The sequence below is a fragment of the Ovis aries genome, chromosome 9 (genome assembly GCF_016772045.2).
Source record: "Ovis aries strain OAR_USU_Benz2616 breed Rambouillet chromosome 9, ARS-UI_Ramb_v3.0, whole genome shotgun sequence".
NCBI lineage: Eukaryota > Metazoa > Chordata > Mammalia > Artiodactyla > Bovidae > Ovis > Ovis aries.
The window spans coordinates 21,779,552-21,800,798 of NC_056062.1; the positions used below are offsets into that span (position 1 = coordinate 21,779,552).

At 45.2% G+C, this 21,247-nt stretch overlaps 1 protein-coding gene across 1 annotated transcript in view; it reads left to right on the forward strand.

Annotated features, from left to right (window-relative positions):
• LOC121820389 (dimethyladenosine transferase 2, mitochondrial-like) overlaps positions 1-20,672 on the forward strand; it is a 36,333-nt gene extending 15,661 nt beyond the window's left edge. The window contains exon 2 of the mRNA XM_042254573.2: positions 19,615-20,672. Within this exon, the coding sequence (XP_042110507.1) occupies positions 19,615-20,240 (626 nt within the window). The 3' untranslated portion in view covers positions 20,241-20,672. The remainder of the gene's footprint in view (positions 1-19,614) is intronic.
• The last annotated feature ends 575 nt before the right edge of the window (positions 20,673-21,247 follow it).

Genomic DNA, 21,247 nt, shown 5'->3' on the forward strand with positions numbered 1-21,247 from the left:
GGGTCAGGGAAGGTGAAGTCCTCCTGGTCCCCAGTGCCCTTCCATCACTCTGCTCCCCTCAGCTGTACTATCCATTGGGCCCTACTGCCTCTCAGTTCTCAGGGCTCCAGGCTTCCGGAGTCAGTGGTTCCTAATTGACATTGCTCTGTCTCCAGGTCACCTCTTACACTGAGCATGTGGCATCTCCAGGAACTGAATAGATCAACTGTGAGTTCTGCTAATGGGATAGGATCGAGGCAACTCCCTGGCACCATGGAAACACTGCCCTGTGTAAAATGCTGGATCTAACCTGCCAGGAACCCACCCCACCCCCCATGCTGGATGGGAGAGGAACAGGGGGTGGGGTAGAAAACAGGGAAGCTCAGTGAGAACCTCTATATGGAGCTTCTATATAGGTCTTCAAGCAGCTCAATCATTGGTTATCCTCACCTGGATTGTGAACTCCTTCCCCAGGCCAATCTGTCTTTGGAAAGCTATGACAAACCTAGACAGCTTATTAAAAATCAAAGACATCCCTTGGCTGACAAAAGTCTGAAGAGGCAAAGGTATGGTTTTTCCAGCGGTCGTGTACAGACGTGAGAGCTGGACCATAAAGAAGGCTGAGCATGGAAAAACAGATGCTTTTGAATAGTGGTGTTGGAGAAGACTCTTGAGAGTTCCTAGGACTGCAAGGGGAGAAGGCAATGGCACCCCACTCCAGCACTCTTGCCTGGAAAATCCCATGGATGAACGAACCTGAAAGGCTGCAGTCCATGGGGTCGCTGAGGGTTGGACACGACTGAGCAACTTCGCTTTCACTTTTCACTTTCATGCATTGGAGAAGGAAATGGCAACCCACTCCAGTGTTCTTGCCTGGAGAATCCCAGGGACAGGGGAGCCTGGTGGGCTGCCATCTCTGGGGTTGCACAGAGTCGGACACGACTGAAGTGACGTAGCAGCAGCAGCAGCAGCAAGACTGCAAGGAGATCCAACCAGTCCATCCTAAAGGAAATAAACCCTCAATAGTCATTGGAAGACCTGATGCTGAAGCTCCAATACTTCGGCCATCTAATGCAAAGAGCCGACTCATTGGAAAAAACCATGATGCTGGGAAAGATGGAAGGCAAAAGGAGAAGGGGACGACAGAGGATAAGATGGTTGGATAGTGTCATCAACTCAATGGATATGAATCTGAGCCAGCTCCAGGAGATAATGAAGGACAGAGGAGTCTGGCATTCTGCAGTCCATGGGGTTGCTAAGAGTCGGACATGACTTAGTGACTGAACAACAAAAATTCTATAAGAGTTTAAAATCCCAGTTGAGATGAAATTGACTTATTCAGCTGTTAATCAATTGGAGCAAACTCAGGTCAGTTCCATCTGTCCCACGACCTGAAACAGCCATCTCTAGGATACAGAGGAGGCTTATCATTGATAGAAAGATTGTATCAATAACCGAGGGAAGCACTCTGGGGAAATAGAGCGCCCTGGTAGACCAGGGTTCGGGACCAATTCCTGCTCAGCCACTTACTAGACATGAAATGTTGGGAATGGTACCCACCCACTTCAAACCTCCATTTCTTCATCTGTAAAATAAGGTTTATAATCATGCAGATCACACAGAGCTGGTGTGAGGATTAAATGCATGTGAAGCTGTGGCACATAGTAAGCACTCCAGTAACAGTGATCAAGATGATGAAAATGATGATGATGGCGATGGTAATTGTGTTGATGATGTTAATGATGATGGTGATGTTGGTGGTGGGATAATGAAGGTGGTGATTATTTTGATGATAGAGAAGAGCAATGTATGTGAAATATTTAATAATTAAAACAGTGCAGTATTGGAACTGAATAGAGTCCAGGGACAGGGCCACCCCATATGGACACTTAAGCTACAACAAAGGAAGAGACTAAGAGAGCATTAGGAAAAGGGTGGCTGCTTCAATAAATGGCCCTGCATCGAGCACACATCTGCACGGAAAAAAGTGAAACTGACTCCCGCTTCACACAAAACTCAACGCCTAAGGTTATTTTTATATCAAAAGCGAGAAGTAATATAAAAAGTCTTCTAAAACAGTGTCACCTTGCTTGGAACTTCCTGACTGATTAATCAATCAGGCTGAGCAGGCCATTCACTGAGACACATTTTAATAATGAACAAGCTAGTTCTTCCTCTTTTGTTTCCCTCAATCCTGCAGCAGAAACCTGCTTTTCTGTTGTCACAGCAGGGAGCTGGCTTGAGCAAAGTTTGGGATGAGTCTGGACAGGAAGACCTTTCTGTCTGTCCCATCTGTGGCCAGGTCTGTGCAGCAGGCCTGTGATCTGAGTCCTTGCCTCCAGGCTGGTGAAAATCTGTGAAAATCCTTAATCTGTCCTTCAGGACCATTCACATCCCTCCAGACACCACCAACATCATGGTCTCAGAGTCTAGATTCCCAGCACAGTCCTTTTCGAGACGGTCCTGCTTTGAGAGACAAGAAATTTGCAGAGAGAGATGGAGCCAATTCTTATCTCCTATATGGCGCCATCCATCCCTTGTAGCACAGGGGATAAATGAGGGACTCTGGTGGTCCAAAATCCTGTTTGAGTTGTTGTTTAATTCCTAAGTCATGTCCAACTCTTTGTGACCCCATGGACTGTGGCCCACCAGGCTCCTCTGTCCATGGAATTTCCAGGCCAGAATACAGGAGTGGGTTGCTATTTCCTTCTCCAAGGGATCTTCCCAGATCAGGGATGGAACCCACGTCTCCTGCATCACAGGTGAATTCTTTACCACTGAGCCACTTGGGAAGCCCCCGAAAAGATTGTGGTTAACACTCTCCCGAGGGCCAGCTATCCACTAAGTATTGGCAAGGAGTATTCAAACCTCGCCTTTAACCTGTGGATTGATTCTATGAGGTTCTTACTCTACAGATAAACAGACTGGGCAGAGAGTCACGTTGCATAACCGGGATCCCACAGCTAATAGGCAGAAGAGCCGAGATTCAGACTGGGGCCTGGATACCTCCTCAGTACACAGGCTGAGTCACGAACACAGTTAGAGCGGAGGTCAACCATCACAGCACAACAGGAACACTGCCAGTTTCTGCCTGTATCGACAGGGAGAAACGAGACTTTTCAGAAGGTCAGTGAGCAGTGCTCTCTCAACTTGTCTTCCTCATTATTCTGTCCTTCCATAAGATTTTGCTGGAACTCCAGAGAGGAGAGAGACAGAGTTAAGCTTGCAGACAAGGGTTGACACTGTTTGTTCATCAGACCTGATGAAGGCCATCCATCAGCTCTGAGTGTTGTTTTTTTTTTTTAATTTTTTAAAAACTTTTCTATTTTGTATTGGGGTATAGCTGATTAACAAACAAGTGTTGTGATAGTTTCAGGCGAACAGCAAAGGGACTCAATCTTACATATACATGTATCCATAATATTTTTATTTTGTATTATAATATGGTTGATTAACAATGTTGTGGTAGTTTCAGGCATATGGCAGTGATTCAATTACACGTATCCATGTATTTATTCTTTTTCAAATTCTTTTCTCATGTAGGTCATTACAAAATATGGAGTAGAGTTCCCTGCGCTGTACAGTAGGTTTCGGTTGGTTACCTATTTTATATGTAGTAGTATGTATAATCCCCAGCCTCCTAATTTATCCCTTCCCTCCACCCCCCTCCCCTCAGTTTTCCCCCTTTGGTAATGATAAATGTGTTGTCTATGTCTGTGAGTCTGTTTCTGTTTTGTAAATAAGCTCATCTTTATCACTTTTTTTAGATTCCACATATAAGTGATGTCATATATTTGTTTTTGTCTAACTTCAGTCAGACAAATTAGGATGGACCTAATCAGAGATTAGTGAAAGTGAAAGTGAAGTCGCTCAGTCGTGTCAGACTCTTTGTGACTCGCAGACTGTAGCCCACCAAGCTCCTCCATCCATGGGATTCTCCAGGCAAGAATACTGGAGTGGGTTGCCATTTCCTTCTGCAGGGGATCTTCCCGACCCAGGGATCGAACCCAGGTCTCCCACATTGCAGGCAGACGCTTTAACCTCTGCACCACCAGGGAAGCCCTTAAATACAAGAATATAGTCTCTCAGAAAACCTCCTATAGAGACACAGAACTTCAGATCAGAGATCAGAGAATAGGATGGACCTAATCTCGAGGTCCATCCATGTTGCTGCAGATAGCATTATTTCATTCTTTTCTATGGCTAAGTAAAGCTTTGAGTGTTAAGTAAGCAAGTAAGAACCATTTTAATCAATCCTTACTTTTAGGAAAAGATTATTCTTAAAAATGCAATGTAAAATGTACTGTTTCATCAAAAATGACTTAATTCACAATAAACCAGAAAATTAAGCTCACCAGCATATCCTTTTCAAGACATATTTGGGTAAGTGAGGCTAACCTGATACTGTAAAGATGAAAATAATAATAAATAACCTTAATGAAGCATCTTGCATGCTTTTCATTTTATTGTAGCAAATATTGGTTGAGCACATGCTACGTTCCAGGTTGAGGATACAGTAATAAACAAAAGGGACAGAAATCTCCATCCTTATAGAGTTTACATTCTGCTTAAGGGAGATAGAAAAAATTTAACAGACAAATAAATGAGGAGGCCAAAAATATGGTGTAAGAGGCATGGAGAAAAACAAACAGAGACAAGGATAGAGTACCGCACAGACTGTAATGTTAAATGGTGAGGTCATTTAAGCAAATAGCTCACTGAGTTGTCAGACTCGGAATGGACTTCTTAGTGGAAGAGGGTACCAAGTCGATTTAGCAAAAAAAAAAAAAAAAAAAAAATTGGAGGCTCCGTGGTGGGAATGAGCTGAGCTCCTTGGAAGGGTGAGCTGGAGGTCACGTGTCTGGAGAGAGTGATGGACGTGCAGGCAGGGGTCAGTGGCCCCGGGTGACACAGCAGCTCCAGGGCTCTGTCCACTCCATTTCCATCCCCATTGAGACTGGGGTGGATGGGCAAGAACACGGAACGGTGGATGTTCTGTATCAGATTTTCCAGAGCCCCACTCTGGCTGCTTATAGGGGCAACAGGTAAAGGCAGGGGCAGGTGGTGGCAAGGCAGAGAGAGACGGTGCTGGCTGGGATAGGGGCTGGTGGTGAGAGTGGGGAGAGGTCCTCGGGGCTCAGCATGTATGTTGGGGAGGGATGTATCAGGGCTTGCAGAAGGAGTGCGTGCTTTTTGAAAGAGAGAGGAGTCAAGGGGGTTCTGCAGTGTTTGTCTGAGAAATTGCAAGGATGAGTGGACTTGTACAGAGGTCTGGCAGACTGGGAGGAAGTCGTCCTCATCTGGGGGTGGTGGAGGACCGGGGAGTCAGCCTTGAACACGCTGAGCTGCAAAAGCCTATTGGATACCCAAGGTGAGGGTGTTGCGTAGGCAGATGGGGTCTGGAACTCGGGGTGGGGGGTAAGAATTGGGTGAAAGATATTGTTACTAAAGCTTTGGCAACACCTAGAGGTGGGTGATATTTACCTCACCGTATAAGGAAGGAAGGGGCTTCCCAGGTGGCCCAATGGTAAAAATTTGCCTGCTAACGCAGGAGACACAAGACATTCGGGTTCGACCCCCAGGTTGGGAAGATCCCCAGAGGACAGCATGGCAACCCCCTCCAGCGTTCTTGCCTGGAAAACTCCATAGACAGAGGAGCCTGGTGGGCTATAGTCCATGGGATTGCAAAGAGTCGGAAATGACCGAGTGACTAACACACACACACGCGCACACACAAGCACACGCGCGCGTGTGCAAGGATGGAAACAATCACAGAAGTGAAATAACATTCCGGATCATCCAGCTAACGAGTCAGGATATGAATCCAGTTCAGAAACCCCCTTAGTGCTATTAATAAACGCATTCCTGGTTTGACTGAAGATTTTAGATGTAAAGAGAAAACCCTCATGTGTCTCTCTCGTGGGTTTTTTTTTTTTTTCAAATTTTTCAAAAAAAGAAAAAACCCTTTGTAGCTCAGTGCAAGCTTTCCTCCATCTAAGCTCAGATCCAGAGCCAGCTGGCCTCCCACTCACTTGAAAAAAATGTAAAATCCCACTTTCGGAGAGCTTTTTGTTGGCTTGGAAAGCAGTCACGATTCACAGTCCATCCAACAGTGGCTTGTTTTTGGCAGAGACCCGGAGGAATGATGTCATTCTCCCAGGACAGGGAAAGCCCGGCACGCCTTTGATTTCCCCTTCAAAACCCATCACCGTGCTGCTTCCCTGCTGCCAGCCGCCGTGTAAACATGTTTGGAGGGGACATTTTCAAGATGTGGCAAGAATATAAATGTGTTTCTGCCCTATGACCTCAAGGATCTAATTCTGACCATTTAATCACCCTAGGAAATAGTCAGAAGCACATAAAGATGTCTCAGAGAGCACACAAAGATGTCCATCACAACCCTATTTATAACACTGGCATTTGTTTTTAAGGCATCTCATATCCAACAGAGAAATGATAATAAATGATAGATGTCAAACTTAGTTTTAGAAAGAATTTGAAAAGTCATGGAAAAAGGTTCTGTTTAAATGTTAGGGTTTAAAGGCAGGAGGCAACACTGTACAGTCTTCATCTATATTGAAGTGATTTTTAAAAAGCACTGGATGGGGTCTTCCCTGGTGGTCCAGTGGCTATGACTCCGTGCTCCCAATGCGGGGGGTCCAAGTTCAATCCCTGGTTGGGGAAGTAAATCCCATAGTGCTCAAGTGCTCAGTCATGTCAGGCTCTTGACAGGCCCATGGACTGTGGTTCAGCAGGCTCCTCGGTCCATTGGATTTTCCAAGCAAGAATACTGGAGAGGATTGTGATTTCCTGCTCCAGAAGATCCTTCCAACCCAGGGCTTGAAGCGGCATCTCTTGTGTCTCCTATGTTGGCAGGTGGATTCTTTACCCCTAGCGCCACCTGGGAAGCCTGATGAAAGACATTAAGCTAGAGATTTAAGAATCCTTACAAACCTCAAGCAGAATAAATATAAGGAAAATTACACCTAAGCACATCACAGTAAAACTACCAAAGAGAGAAAAAAAGCAACCCTCTTAAAAACAACTAGAGGAAGGATTCTGTGGCTGCCCAGCTGTTAAGACTTCGCCTTCCAGCATAGGGGTGTAAGTTCGATTCCTGTTCAGGGAGCTAAGATCCTACATACCTGATGGCCAAAACATCAAAACATAAAAATGGAAGTGATATTTTTAAAAATTTGATAAAGACTTAAAAATGATCCGTATAAAAAAAATCTTTAAAAAAATGGAGAAGAAATAACAGATAGGAAGGGGAGTTAGTCTAAGAAGGGCAACGAGTCAGGGAAGAATTTGATTTCACCTAGGTGATGATACTTAAGTTGAACCCTGAAAAATGGTATGATTTTAGGGACAGCAACTTCAAGGTAATGGGAGTGATCAACAAGGCTCAGGCACTTGAAAGTTTAGGACATACTGTTTTGTATAGAGGTAGTGTGTTTGATCCTGGGAAAGGAGCTCAGGAACAGATCAGAAATCACCTTGAATTCCTCCTCAGAGTTTGAACTTCCTCCTGAAAACAGTGGGGGCCATTGACAGTTGAAAATCAGGACACTGACTACAGAAGCCATATCTTTTCCAAAGTAAGAGGTAGACACTGGGGAAAAGAGAGCCAGGTCGCCTTACACAACACGTATATAGAGAATGTAAAAATATTCCTCATCTTTGACCTCAAAAAATAACATAGAGTTGCACATGGGAAGAGAGACATGGGAACAATCATTTGTCTGCACTTGCTTTGTGCCATCAGTGATCAAAATTAGTACTTATAATAAGACACCACAGTGCTATCTTTCACCCTCATCTCTTTCGGAGGCCATTTGTTGACTCCATCTCTTTGTCATTTTAAACTTTCATCTTGCTTCCTAACCTTTCGAATACTCCTCCAAACAGTCTACTCCTACTTTTTAGCCTGGATTATATTTATTCATCCTTCCAGTATCAGGTTAAATATAACTTTTCCCATGAGATTCCCAGACAAATGTAGGGTCTTAGTCCCCCCTACTTACATTAGTTTTAAAATATTTTCATGATGGAGATGATTTCATTTTTGTCATAGTAACCTATATCCTAGCCCTACTAATGTGCTAACACCAGCGCTAGTCATTTTGCACTAGCCCATTAGTATTGCAGTATTTGCAGAGGGCTTCCCAGGTGGCATTAAAGATAAAGAGCCCACCTGCCAATTCAGAAGACATAAGAGATGTGGGTTTGATCCCTGGGTCAGGAAGATCCCCTGGAGGAGAGCATGGCAACCCACTCCAGTTTTCTTGTCTGGAGAATCCCATGGATAGAGGAGCCTCATGGGCTACAGTCCATGGGATCGCAAAGAGTTGGACAGGGCTAAGCGACTTAACACACATTAGTATCAGGAAGGCTGAACCAACTCTTACCAGTCTTGAAGCATCAACGCCTAGCAGGAAATCCAGGCTTTATGGGACTTCCCTTGTGGTCCAGTGGTTAAGACTCTGTGCTCTGCAGGGGGTAAGAGTTCATTACATCCTGCATGCCACTCAGTGTGGCCAAATAAATAAATAAGTCCTAAGCTGTTAGAATAGCTACAACTTCAAATATCACCATTTGTTACAGTAAAGAGAATAAAAGAGTGTGGCAAGCTGAATCCTGGTTTTTCAAGCTTTAGCTCAGAAATCACATCCCAGTTTTGCTTTCTTGGCCAAAGCAAATCACATGGTAGCACTGAACGCCACAAGGGCAGGGAAGTCCAGCGATATTATGGCCAGGGGAAGAAGAGGGAGTTTTGAATGGATAGTACTCGTGACTGCCACTGTGAATGTCTTGCAACAACTAATAAAATAATGTCATAAGTTGTAAGGATTAAATAATGTGTGTATAAAGTGCTTAGAAAACTGTGAAATGCTACACAAATATTATTTCTTCGTTACTATAGATGCCTAATGTTATGGATGGCATTTAAAGGAACTGCTTAACCCCAACATGGGAGATGGGTGGAAGACTTCATGGGGATAACGACAATTGTAATTAGAGCTGGACCTAGGGCTTCCCAGGGGGCACAGTGGTAAAGAATCCACCCGACAATGCAGGAGACTCAAGAGACCTGGTTTCGAGCTCTATGTTGGGAAGATCCCCTGGAGAAGGAAATAGCAACCGACTCGAGTATTCTTGATTGGGAAATCTCATGGACAGAGGAAGCTGGTGGGCTACAATCCATGGGGCTGCAAAGAGTCAGACACGACTGAGCGCCCACGTAGAGTCTGCATATGTAGAAACGGGCATTCCAGGTGAAGGGAAGAGTTAAAAGTCTAAGAGACAGTGCAGTGAAGGGCACCTTTGAGGGAAAACAGATCTAGTGGAGCTTAAGACGAAGGCATCTACTCGAATAGCTTACCACAGGGAGGAGCTTCCAATGGCCAGCTGGAAAATGAAATGCCAGCTGTGCCATTTTCAGAAGCAAAGGTGTCCATACGCAAGAACCCAGATGCCATGGAGACACAGAAGGCAGCCCAAGCCCAAGACCCCAGTCATGCTAGCAATCTGATGAGCTCATCGTGCTCTTGAGAGCTCATTACACATCCTGGCACCGGCAACATCTCTGCCACTCATACCCACCCAGACAGAACCACCGCAATGAGATCATCATCTTTTTTTTTTAAATCACCATTTCAACAGCAGACATGCTTAGCCTCATGCTGTCAGGAAAGCTGTCACCATGGAAAAGAAAAAGAGAAAGTCCCCAAATTAGTGTTGAATCTCTTCCAAGAACTGTCAATATTTTTGGAAGCCCCCGGAGAACAAATGCTATCTGAAGGCTGGCAGAATCTGCAGTGTTGAAAAGAGAGTGACTCCAGGCTGACTGATGGTGGCTGGTCAGTGCCACGTTCAGTGAATGACATCTAAGACAGGCAGTCAGCAGCGTGGAGAGAGAACAAAATGCCCCATCTATGGGCTGATGGAGACATGCAAAAATCTCCCAGAAAACTCCAAGCAGGATCCATGTTACCTGTCTGTATTTGTGTTTGTAATCTGGGTATTACTGGTTTACACTGACTTGTTAAATAGGGCAGAACTTCAAATGTGCTGCCCCCAAATTGTTTATTTAGGGGTGTCTCCAGGGGTATGGGCTTCCCAGGTGGTGCACTGGTAAAGAATCTGTCTGCCAACGCAAGAGATGCAAGAGATGCAGGTTTGATCCCTGTGTCGGGAAGATCCCCTAAGAATGGCAACCCACTCCAGTATTTTGCCTGGGAGATCCCATGGACAGAGGAGCCTGGTGGGCTACAGTCCATGGGTTCGCAAAGAGTCAGATCACAACTGAACATGCCATGGGTGTTCCCATGTTGCTGATCATTGGACAAGTAGAGTCAAGTCTCAACTTAAGATAATACAACAAGGTTTTCTTAAGGGGACTGTGAAGGTGTGAGGACGCTTTAGAGGAATCACAAGGACTGGTAATAATGGGATTGTTTCCTTCAAACTTGGTCACTACCTGCCCCAGGAAAGGCACAGGTGAGACATCTCAGTCAAATATTGTGTGCTAAATCACTTCAGTTCAGTTCAGTTTAGTCGCTCAGTCATGTCCGACTCTTTGCGACCCCATGAATCGCAGCACGCCAGGCCTCCCTGTCCATCACCAACTCCTGGAGTTCACTCAGACTCACGTCCATCGAGTCAGTGATGCCATCCAGCCATCTCATCCTCTGTCGTTCCCTTCTCCTCCTGCCCCCAAACCATCCCAGCATCAGAGTCTTTTCCAATGAGTCAACTCTTCGCATGAGGTGGCCAAAGTACTGGAGTTTCAGCTTCAGCATCATTCCTTCCAAAGAAATCCCAGGGTTGATCTCCTTCAGAATAGACTGGTTGGATCTCCTTGCAGTCCAAGGGACTCTCAAGAGTCTTCTCCAACACCACAGTTCAAAAGCATCAATTCTTCGGCGTTCAGCCTTCTTCACACTCCAATTCTCACATCCATACATGACTGCTGGACAAACCATAGCCTTGACTAGACGGACCCTAGTAGGCAAAGTAATGTCTCTGCTTTTGAATATACTATCTAGGTTGGTCATAACTTTTCTTCCAAGGAGTAAGCATCTTTTAATTTCATGGCTGCAGTCACCATCTGCAATGGTTTTGGAGCCCAAAAAAATAGTCTGACACTGTTTCCACTGTTTCCCCATCTAGTTGCCATGAAGTGATGTGACCAGATGCCATGATCTTCGTTTTCTGAATGTTGAGCTTTAAGCCAACTTTTTCACTCTCCTCTTTCACTTTCCTCAAGAGGCTTTTTAGTTCCTCTTCACTTTCTGCCATAAGGGTGGTGTCATCTGCATATCTGAGGTTATTGATATTTCTCCCGGCAATCTTGATTCCAGCTTGTGTTTCTTCCAGTCCAGTGTTTCTCATGATGTACTCTGCATATAAGTTAAATATAGTGTCCAACCCTTTGCTACCCTGTGGACTGTAGCCCGCCAGGTTTCTCTGCCCATGGGATTTCCCAGGCAAGAATACTGGGGTGGGCTGCCATGCTCTCCTCCAGGGAAATCTTCCTGACCCAGGTCTCTTACATCTCCTGCATTGGCAGGCAGGTTCTTTACCACTAGTGCCCCCTGGGAATGCTACAGGAGCCAAATACTGGGGTTGTATGCTAACCACACTCCCTGTAACTGAAAGCAAGTTCTTATTGGGAAAAGCACCCAGGCACTGCGTCTGCATGTCTGCTACAGCCCCCTCCTTGCCCTGTTGAGATCCACTTCTCCATATGTGTTTGGGGAAATCGATCCTCCAGGATCCTGGTGGGCTTCTCATCCTTAGGGGCAACCAGAAGGAGGAAGTCAGTAGGAGAAACTACTCATCCTCGGGCAGCATGATGGTGGTCACTCACCCTTGATTGCTTCTGCTGGTACCAGCTGAGTATTACCCTCATCCCCTACTCATCTGCTTTGCCTGTACGGATGCTGTGTTGAATTAAGCATCTCCATTGTTCTTGTGTGTCAGCCTGACAGTCATAGCACTTGCAGCCCCCTGGTTTCTGGCAGTTCAGTTCTTCCCCCAGCTTCTATTGGTGTAGGGTCCTACCACCCCCGTTGCTATACCTGCAAGCCAAGCTCTTTCATTGCGTCTTCTGCATGATCCCTGGCCCACAGGGGAGATCCAACACTTTACATGATGCTGGTGCTGACTCAACAGAGCATCCCTTATGTCTGCAGTAAATGGTTTGTCCTCTGAGCCTTCCTGGGAATCATTTGATGGCTCTGCTCCTGTGTAGAAATGGTAAATCAGCTGCAGCCTGCCCACTTCCCTGAATCTTTCCATCCCTCCTTTTACTACCTGTCAAGGCAAGTGTAGTATTTGAACTCCACTCACATTGCGTGCATGCATGCTAAGTCACTTCAGTCATGTTCTACTCTGTGTGACTCTATGGACTGCAGCTTGCTAGGCTCCTCTGTCCAGTTCTCCAGGCCAGAATACTGGAGCGGGTTGCCATACCCTCCTCCGGGGGGTCTTCCTGACCTGGAGATGGAACCCATGTCTCTTCTATCTCCTGCATTGGCAGGCGGGTTCTTTACCACTAGCGCCACCTGGGAAGGCCCCTGCTCAGCCTAAGACACTGCTTTTCCTACACTTCCAAGAACACCATCTCCTTGAATCCTTGGCAGAATGTTAACTTCTGTAGCTCAGGGGAGTGAATTGGAGTCATTCAACCCTATCCAGTTTTATGTATTGCCCCCCTTGAAACACCCTTACGTTCAAGCACCCTTAGAATCTGCTTTCACGTGTACACCTACCTGAGCTTCAGGAGGAAAGTAATGGCTCCATGTACACCATGTCTTCAAATCGCAAGGCAACTCATCAGGGTCTCTAGTCATATTGTGTTATACTGACTGTGTTACAAAACTATCAATATTATTGCTACTAATAAAACAAATGATCCTAGGATAAAGCAGGATTTTGTATGATCTTAAAGATTTCTCTTTTCTGAGAAGCAAGGAAGGTCCAAGGGACCCTTACCTGTAGGCATGATCACGGGAGGGTAATTTGGGGAGAACCTATAGGACAGAGAGCAGGGTGGGGCTTGAGCCAGGAAACACTGAAGAAAGACCAGCTTTCTGCAGATGGGGGCCAATCACGTGACAGTGACCACGAAGATGAGAATCAGAAAAGGCTCTGGGGCGGGGCAAGGAGGAGGTTGGTGGTAGCCTGAACAAGAGCTGATGGAACAAGCAGGACGGAGGGGGCAGCTTGAGGCCTTCCTATTGGTAAACCTGTGTTTTTCTCCTTCTTGTGCCTTTGGAACTGAGCACAGGTGTGGTTAATGCCGGTCGAAGACGATTAGGACGATTGGGTGACGACATGGAAGCGATCTCTCCCTTTCTCTGAACACCATGTGCCTTTTTTCTATCTCTCTGGATCACTCTCAACATTAGATTGTGGATGTTTGCCTGCAGGTTTTAATTTCTCTCCTTTCCTAAACTGTAAGCTTCATGAAAATACAATCTTTTATTTACCCTAAGGGCCCAGCGAAGAGCTACTGACCCTGTGTTCAATAGCGTCCGTTTAATGAATGAATGAAAGCTCAGTGATATTTCTTTATCTGATAGGCTTTTAAGTTTTTTCTTTATGTGGACCATTTTAAAAATCTTTATTGAATTTGTCACAATGTTGCTTTGGTTTTATGTTTTTGGTTTTCTGGCTGCCGAGGCATGTGGGATATTAATTGTCTGACCAGGGATCGAACCCATACTCCCTGCCGTAGAAGGTGAAGTCTTAACCACGGACCACCAGGAAAGTCCCTGATAGGCTTTTGCTTTTACTAAATATACTTTATTGACTGTATGTTTAAATCAACATGAATGTATGTAGGGAGTTAAAAGGACATTCTGCATATTGACTATCAAGAACAAGCTCTGCAAATGGATTTATTAAGAAATGGACTTTTTACGGTGGTAACCAAAAGGTTGGAAAAGGAAGCCCAGAAAAGGAAAACTTTTTTCCACTTCTTTTTCTCAATTATTCATTAATTACCCCAAATTTCTGTTTAAATGCTATTAATGTGTCTCCTAAAATTATCTAGTGATTGACATAATAAGATAACATTTCAGACCTCATGCTGCCAAACCAGCAAACGAGCTTCTTTCACACTTCACAGCTAATTTCAGAGGTGAGACTAAGTACCCAGGCCTGTGAATGTGTGAGATTTTAAAATTATCCCTGATTCTCAGATGGCATTCACCCAGTAGTTCACACAGAATCCACGTGGATGTGGGCTTAGGTGGTGTATCTTGTATCCATGTGGCCTGGTCTTCCCAAGACCTGATGAGCTACTCTTTCTGTTTTTTCTTGGACCTCCAAGCCCTTACCATTTCACCTTGTTAAGTAAGGACTATTCCTTCCATTTGAGAAATTCTGGAGCCACTAGATCAACTAACACAACTTTTGTCCTGTGACAATAATAGAAGGAAAATGGTGCTCACTTGCAGAGTGGTTGTGAATATGGGAAGTGCTCAAAGAATATTAGTTATCCTTTTCCTTTAAAACTGGAAAGTTTTCTCTAGAGGTATTTTTGGTGCTCCCATCAGATACCCTGGGAAGCCCCAGCCTGTTGCTAGGAGCCCCTCCCCTTGATTTCTGCATGCACTGGGCTTTGGCTTCTGTTGGCCTGCACCCACAGCTCACCGCTCTGGGGCTGCTGGAGCTCTTTGCCTGCAGGTATAAGCCTGAGAATGGCATCTCCCTGGGGTGGGTTTCAGCCCAGGACTGACTGATGTAAGACAGCGAAGCGAGCTCCTTCAGTTGAGTTGGGACGAGCCCTGGAGCACCCCTTATACTCCAGTTTCCTGCAAGATCGGCTTGAAGACCTGGCCCGACTTGCACCCCTCTTGGCTTCTTTCCTCTTGCTCTTCTGTTTCCCTGCTTCCTTTACCAGTTTCTCCTGGGAATGTGTTCTTGCAAGTTATCTGCATGGGAATCCTCCCGTCAGTGTCTGCTTCTGGGGAAACCAATCTAAGTTGATTTCATCAGATGGAAGATGCATTTAACAAAACAAAAGGGTTGGTCATTAAATAGCCTCTCCCTGGATGCGACAAGGCCAGGGATGCTGCTGCCAAGGGCTGAGTGGTAGCCACGTGGACCTGAGCAAGAAGAGTGCCAGAGGAATAGAGGGGAGGGGATGGGCACAGAAAGGAACTCATTGTATGATCCGCAGAATCAGTGGACTGCAGGCAGAGGCAGAAGGGAAAGGGCAGGTAGGACCCAAGGTCTGCTGCACAGCCAGGGCTCGAGAGACTGGATGGTGAGCTTTGGGAAGAAAGTAGCAGGAGATGGAGACGAAGGCAAACTCGGGTGTGAGCTTGTCACGCTTGTGGGACATCCAGGTGGAAATCCTTGTCACGGACACGGAGCAGGGAAGCTCCAGGCAGAGGCAGTGTGTGAAGCTTAGGGTGCTAAGTATATGTATCTGGGCTACGGAACTGTTAAAGCAGCAAATATAAAAATCCAAGGGAAAGGAAACACAAGGACAGCAACCTAAGACAAAAACTAGTCGTAACCAAAATAGAACTCTGAATCCCACAAACTAAATGTCCTTCCCATGAATTTCTGATTCCCTCTGCTCCACTTATTAATTCAAAGTATCTTTCCCTGGTTCATCTGATGGTCTCTTTAACCTTATTTTCATTGTTTGTATCTGCCTGATGTTGTTGTTGTTCAGTCTATACATCATGGTGGACTCTTTGTGACCCCATGGGCTACAGCACACCAGGCTTCCCCATCCTTCACAATCTCCCAGAGTTTGCTCAGACTCATGTCTACTGAGTCGGTGATGCCATCCAACCATCTCATCCTCTCGCCCCCTTCTTCTCCTGCTCCTCAGAATTTCCCAGCATCAAGGTCTTTTCCAGTGAGTCAGCTCTTCACAACAGATGGCCAAAGTGTTTAAGCTTCGGGTTCAGCATCAGTCCTTCCACTGAATATTCAGGGTTGATCTCCTTGCAGTCCAAGGGACTCTCAAGAGTCTTTTCCAACACCACAGTTCAAAACCATCAATTCTGGTACATACATTTTTCTTATTGGCATTTCACCTCTATGAACCTCATTTCTCACATCTCCAAAATTAGGGGGCTACCTTATAGGGTCATTATGAGGATCCATGGAATCCATCTTTTGAGTTGACTAGCATATCTGCACATGATACAAGCCCAGAAATTGTCGCTGGCTCATCTTCCCATCCACTGGTGCACTTGCTGTCACATGCTCACATACATATGACGCTTTGCAATGAAAAAATATATACAAGATATTTAGGAAAGAAAAAAAAAAACAAAAACGAGGGTTATAACCATGATTCAAGTCTGAAAATTTAATTTAATCAAGCTGGTTTTCACCCCCAAATGACTTTGCTGATGAAATATGGGCTTGGCAAAGGATCAGGTGGCTGGAGGAAGTAAAAGGGATTTCAGAAGATAGATCACCCCTCAGAAAGGGACACTGGAATACAATTAGACTGTGAGGTTTTGTAAAAAGATGCTGAAAAGCAGGAGGAGGGCCAGGAAGAAGCCACACGTCACTTTTTCATAATTTTTTAAATAGAAGGTCAAGACATTTTTTCCACTTTCTGTGCATATGAGACCATTTGTGTGGTCATTCTTTTAGGACAAGTTGACAATTACAACAATTTTTTTTTTTTGAGTTCCACTCTCTCCCTCTCCTTTTCCCTCCCATGTTTGTTGAAAGGAATAGCTCCCTGGCCTACATGTGAAAAATCACATGGTGGGGTTGGGGCACCCTATTTATCTTTGCATCCTTGGTGCTTAGAAAGTGGCTGGTAAATGGACATTTTGAGTCAATAAATGTCTGTTAAATGGTTGGATGATTGATTGAATGAATGAATGAATAGACAATAGCATTCATTATCCTCCAGAAGATTACAATAAGTTGCATAGAAAAGAGCGTATCCTTGGAGAGAAAGTTAGACAGCCGAGGCAGATCGAGGACACAGGTTTTAGAAGAGCAATCTGGACTTCACGTGGGAATGAGGCTGAGTTGGGTCGTTAGTCTCCCAGGGCTTCAAATACTGTGCTAAAAATGACATCTGCATTTTATATTTATTCCAGGGTGTGTTTTGCTTCCTAGACAATGCTGGCAATATCTGGGAAATTCTTAATATTAAATTTGAACTCTGGCATGTTTGAGCTGGAAAGCAGTGCATTTCTTGGAGATGTTGCAAATAGTCTCAGAAAGCTCTTTCATCAAAGTGAATAACTTTGCAATTGACGGAATTTAGAGAGCTTTTCACTGATCCTCTGTATGAAAGGTGAGGAAACTGAATCCCAGAAAGAGGAAATGATTTGTTCAAGACCTGAGTATATAGTCCTATACGTGCGATCTTGACTTAGTTTTGAAGCCTCAGCTAGAGGCTGGTTAATTCTGCATCCTGAGCAATGAGTGGGTTAAGTCCATACCCCTAACCATCTTCCTCACAGGCATCTCACACTCTTCATCACTGCTGCTGCTGCTGCTACGTCGCTTCAGTCGTGTCCGACTGTGCGACCCCATCCCACCAGGCTCCCCCATCCCTGGGATTCTCTAGGCAAGAATACTGGAGTGGGTTGCCATTTCCTTCTCCAATTTCTATATCCACCCTAATCACCCCAGGGTCTAGTCCAACAATCAGGGATAGCCCCGATGCCCAAGAACCCACTGAAATTGTTCAAATGAGCCTGTCCTAACCACGCTCCCCCTGCCTCACCTGTACTTTCCCAAGGAACTTACAGTCAGGGTTCTTGCCCACAGATCCCTCCATCTCTCTTTCTGTTGACTGACTCTACCCTACAAAGATAATGCATTTATTATTATTGCAATAATGGAGGTGTTGCCTCTAGATGGGGAACTCACAGGAAGCAAAGGGGAGCAGCAGGGAAAGCTACACAAAGGAGGGTGCATGTCGTCCGGGACAAAGGACTGACAAGAGAGAGAAAACAACACAGGAAAGAAACCCTCCGTGTCGGGGGTAGGTGATGTGCTCCACATTACAAATTCAAGTCAAGCCCCAGCAACTTTGCAACTGCAGACGTTTTCTTCCCTTTCTTTCCAGGAAGAAAAATAGCCCTTCTATTTTCATCTTTGGAATCGCCATTTGTCATTCTCAAGGTGCCTCGGTGCCTTTGTCTCTGGCGTCAGCTGGCAGCAGTGTTGCTAAAAATAGCTGGCGGAGGGAACCGCTCTACACACTGAACATTAAAAATAGAAAGGGAAGCACTGGTGTGAATAATGCATGAGAGAGAATCCCGCTTGCGCTGGCCTCCAGGGTCTCCGGGGGACTGGTTGCTGGGCAGGGCACCACAGGGCAGGGGGGATCGAGGCATTTGTTTTGCTCCTGCTTCAGAGAACAGGCTGCCTGCAAATTACAGGTCGCCCCTCGGGCTGCCTGGGGGCAGAGAGGGATGAAAAGAGATGAAGGCTCGGACCAGCATTCTGGAATGCAAATCTGGTGTCTAATTGGTAAGCACAAATGCAAATGCCATCCACAGCCAGGACAAAGGAGGGACAGGGGTCTGTGGGTGGCAGAGAGGGCATGCCCTATCTAAAGTCATGGAGTTCCTTTTAAAAACACACTGGTAGAGACTTCACTGGTGGTCCAGTTCTGCGCTCCCAATGAAGGGGGCCTGGGTTTGATCCCTGATGAGGAAACTATACTTCACATGCCACAATTAAGATCCAGTGCAGACAAATACACTGGAGAAAAAAAATATGTGTATATATATATACTGCTAGCCAACCAGAATTGGTCTGCATGGGGAGTTTATTTCTGAAATCCCCAGATTAGAATTTCTGCAAAAATCTAACAGCTGCTCAAAGTCAAGACCCTATTGCATCAGCCAGAGGGGAGCTCTCTCCACCTCCAAGAACATGGTAAATTCCTCATCAATATTGATGAATAACCAAATGCTCTTAGAACCATACACAAAACCTCCCTTTCCTCCCTTTACACTGACTCATTTGCCACCACCAGACACTGGTTTTATTTCTGGCAGTCCCAGGCTGTCGGCACAGAAATAACTCAGAGACTGGTCAGTCCAGGGCAGGGTGCTGAAGTCCAGAGACGGGAAGAGGGTATCTCAGGTCAGAGTAGGCTGACTTGCCCCCTCACCGCCTCTGATCTGCCTTCTCCAGCATCTTCCTGCAGTGTCTTCAGGGTCTTCAAATCCTTCTGCAATAGGAATTTTGTTCCCAAATGCCAAACAAGACTTGGTGCAGGTAGAATTCATTGTGTCTGACCCAGCATATACCTGGGGATGGTGAGCAGTCCCTTTATGGCCCTGAGCTGTGGTGTAAGAGCAACCTGTGGACCCCCAGGGCAAAGGGTCTCTGTTGCACTGGTCCAGGAAGCTGGGTTTTGATTTGATCCAATGGAGTCTCCTTAACTTTCCTAAAGAAAGATCCCTCTGCTATTAGAGAGATCGCCTATCCTTTCTCAGAGCAGTACTCTCATTTTCAAACCAGCATCCTGAGAATGTGGGTCCCAGGGGCGGAATTCCCTCGGCTGGCGCGTCCCAGCAGAGAACTGTCGTGGCTTGTATGACTTCCATCCGCAACTGAAGCCCGATGTGGGATTTGGGAAATTGTCCTCTGTACAAGTTCCGTAACCAGTCCGAGTGGCTGAGAAACGAAAAGCTGGCCAACTAATCCTGGAGTGCAATCCAGGTCCTGGAGTACTCACCCGAGCATTGCTTGCAAGTGGTGCCAGAGTGATTGCCCTTGAAAGTGACAAACATTTTCTTCCAGGATTGAAGAAACTAACGGCAAATCCCCAAACTCCAGGCTTGTATCAGTCATTAAGTGTGCTCGGTCAAACAGCTTGTGCGATCAAGGTCCTGTGTACGGAGCCTACCTCATCATTTGACGCGTATACTGTAAAGGGACAGCTGGAAAAGCAAAGGCATAGGGAATCACTAGAACAAAACCTATGTTTTATTCAGTTGACTCCTCATAGAAATTTATTTACAGGAACCTTAACACCTTTTAACTATGATGTATTTTTTCACATGTTAAGGCAATGTTTTATGAAACGCAATGCCAAGCTAATAGACCATTTACCTTCATTGAGTCCAATTGATGCAGTGTATATATTGAAGCAAATAAAAAAACCTAAAGATGTGAGAGTAGTAGATATGTACCCTGAAGACTTTCAGCGCCTTTTTGAAACCATAGAATGTTCAGAAGATGATACTTGTAAGTGGCTATATGATGAATTCATGGAGGATACACTTGCATAGTGAAGTGGACTGCTGAGACATTAACTGGAGCTGCTTATTATTTTGAAAATTATGACACAAATGAAAAAGAACTGAGTTTGAAAAGCTCACATCCTTTCAGAAGATAACTGTTCTTGTTTTGCACAACTAGGCAGATCATTTCTTCTGCCACTGATAATGGTGTATTGGATAAAACAGTGGTTGCTATTTTATTCGAATGAAATGAAAACGTCTGTTAATTGTGGATTTAATAAAATTGGATTTGTTTTGTTTTAAATTCCTATCTGTTGTAAGCGTACTAGTAGTTATAGGGTATTACTAGGTGAAATTCAGTTTTAGAAATTCTTTTGGCCTTATAGCATATGCTGTATTTAAATTTTCCATTTTCACTGTCGATTTTTATATCCTCCTGGGGGAGCAGAAGAGTGTATATAAACGTGGAAAGTAAACTGATTTAATTGGTTTGTTTTACTTATCAGTTTATTGAAATGAACTGTACTGTACAGTTATTTAAATTTTAATATGGTTTAAACTTTTTTAGAAATTAAAATATTTTAAGTAAAAAAAAACAAAACAAAACCAGCATCCTCACCAAATGGCGAAGATCACAACGTTGGAACCAGCTTGGGCTCAGATCCGGTCTGCCCTTGATCGTCTGGTGTATCTAATATCTCTGGGCTCCTGTTTCCTGCTCCTAAAGTGGAACCAACAACACTGCTTGACCAGGGCTGTTAGAAAGCCAAGACCACGAATGAGAAATGTTGACCACAGTGACCACACACAGCTGGCGCTGTGCAGACAGGAGTGTCTCCCTTTTCAGAGCTCCGCCTTCCCCTCTGCAAGGTAAGCCTCCCTGACTCTCAAATGAGAGCAGGCTTTGAATTGCAAGTCTGTGACGTACTGTCTCAGTGGCCCTGGGTACTGGGCATCCATTCACTTGTAAATGAAGATGTGTCAAACCTCCCTGGGGAGTTATGGAGCAGGTCAGTGAGATAGCGGGATCAAGGACAGTTGTGGTTTCACTGATC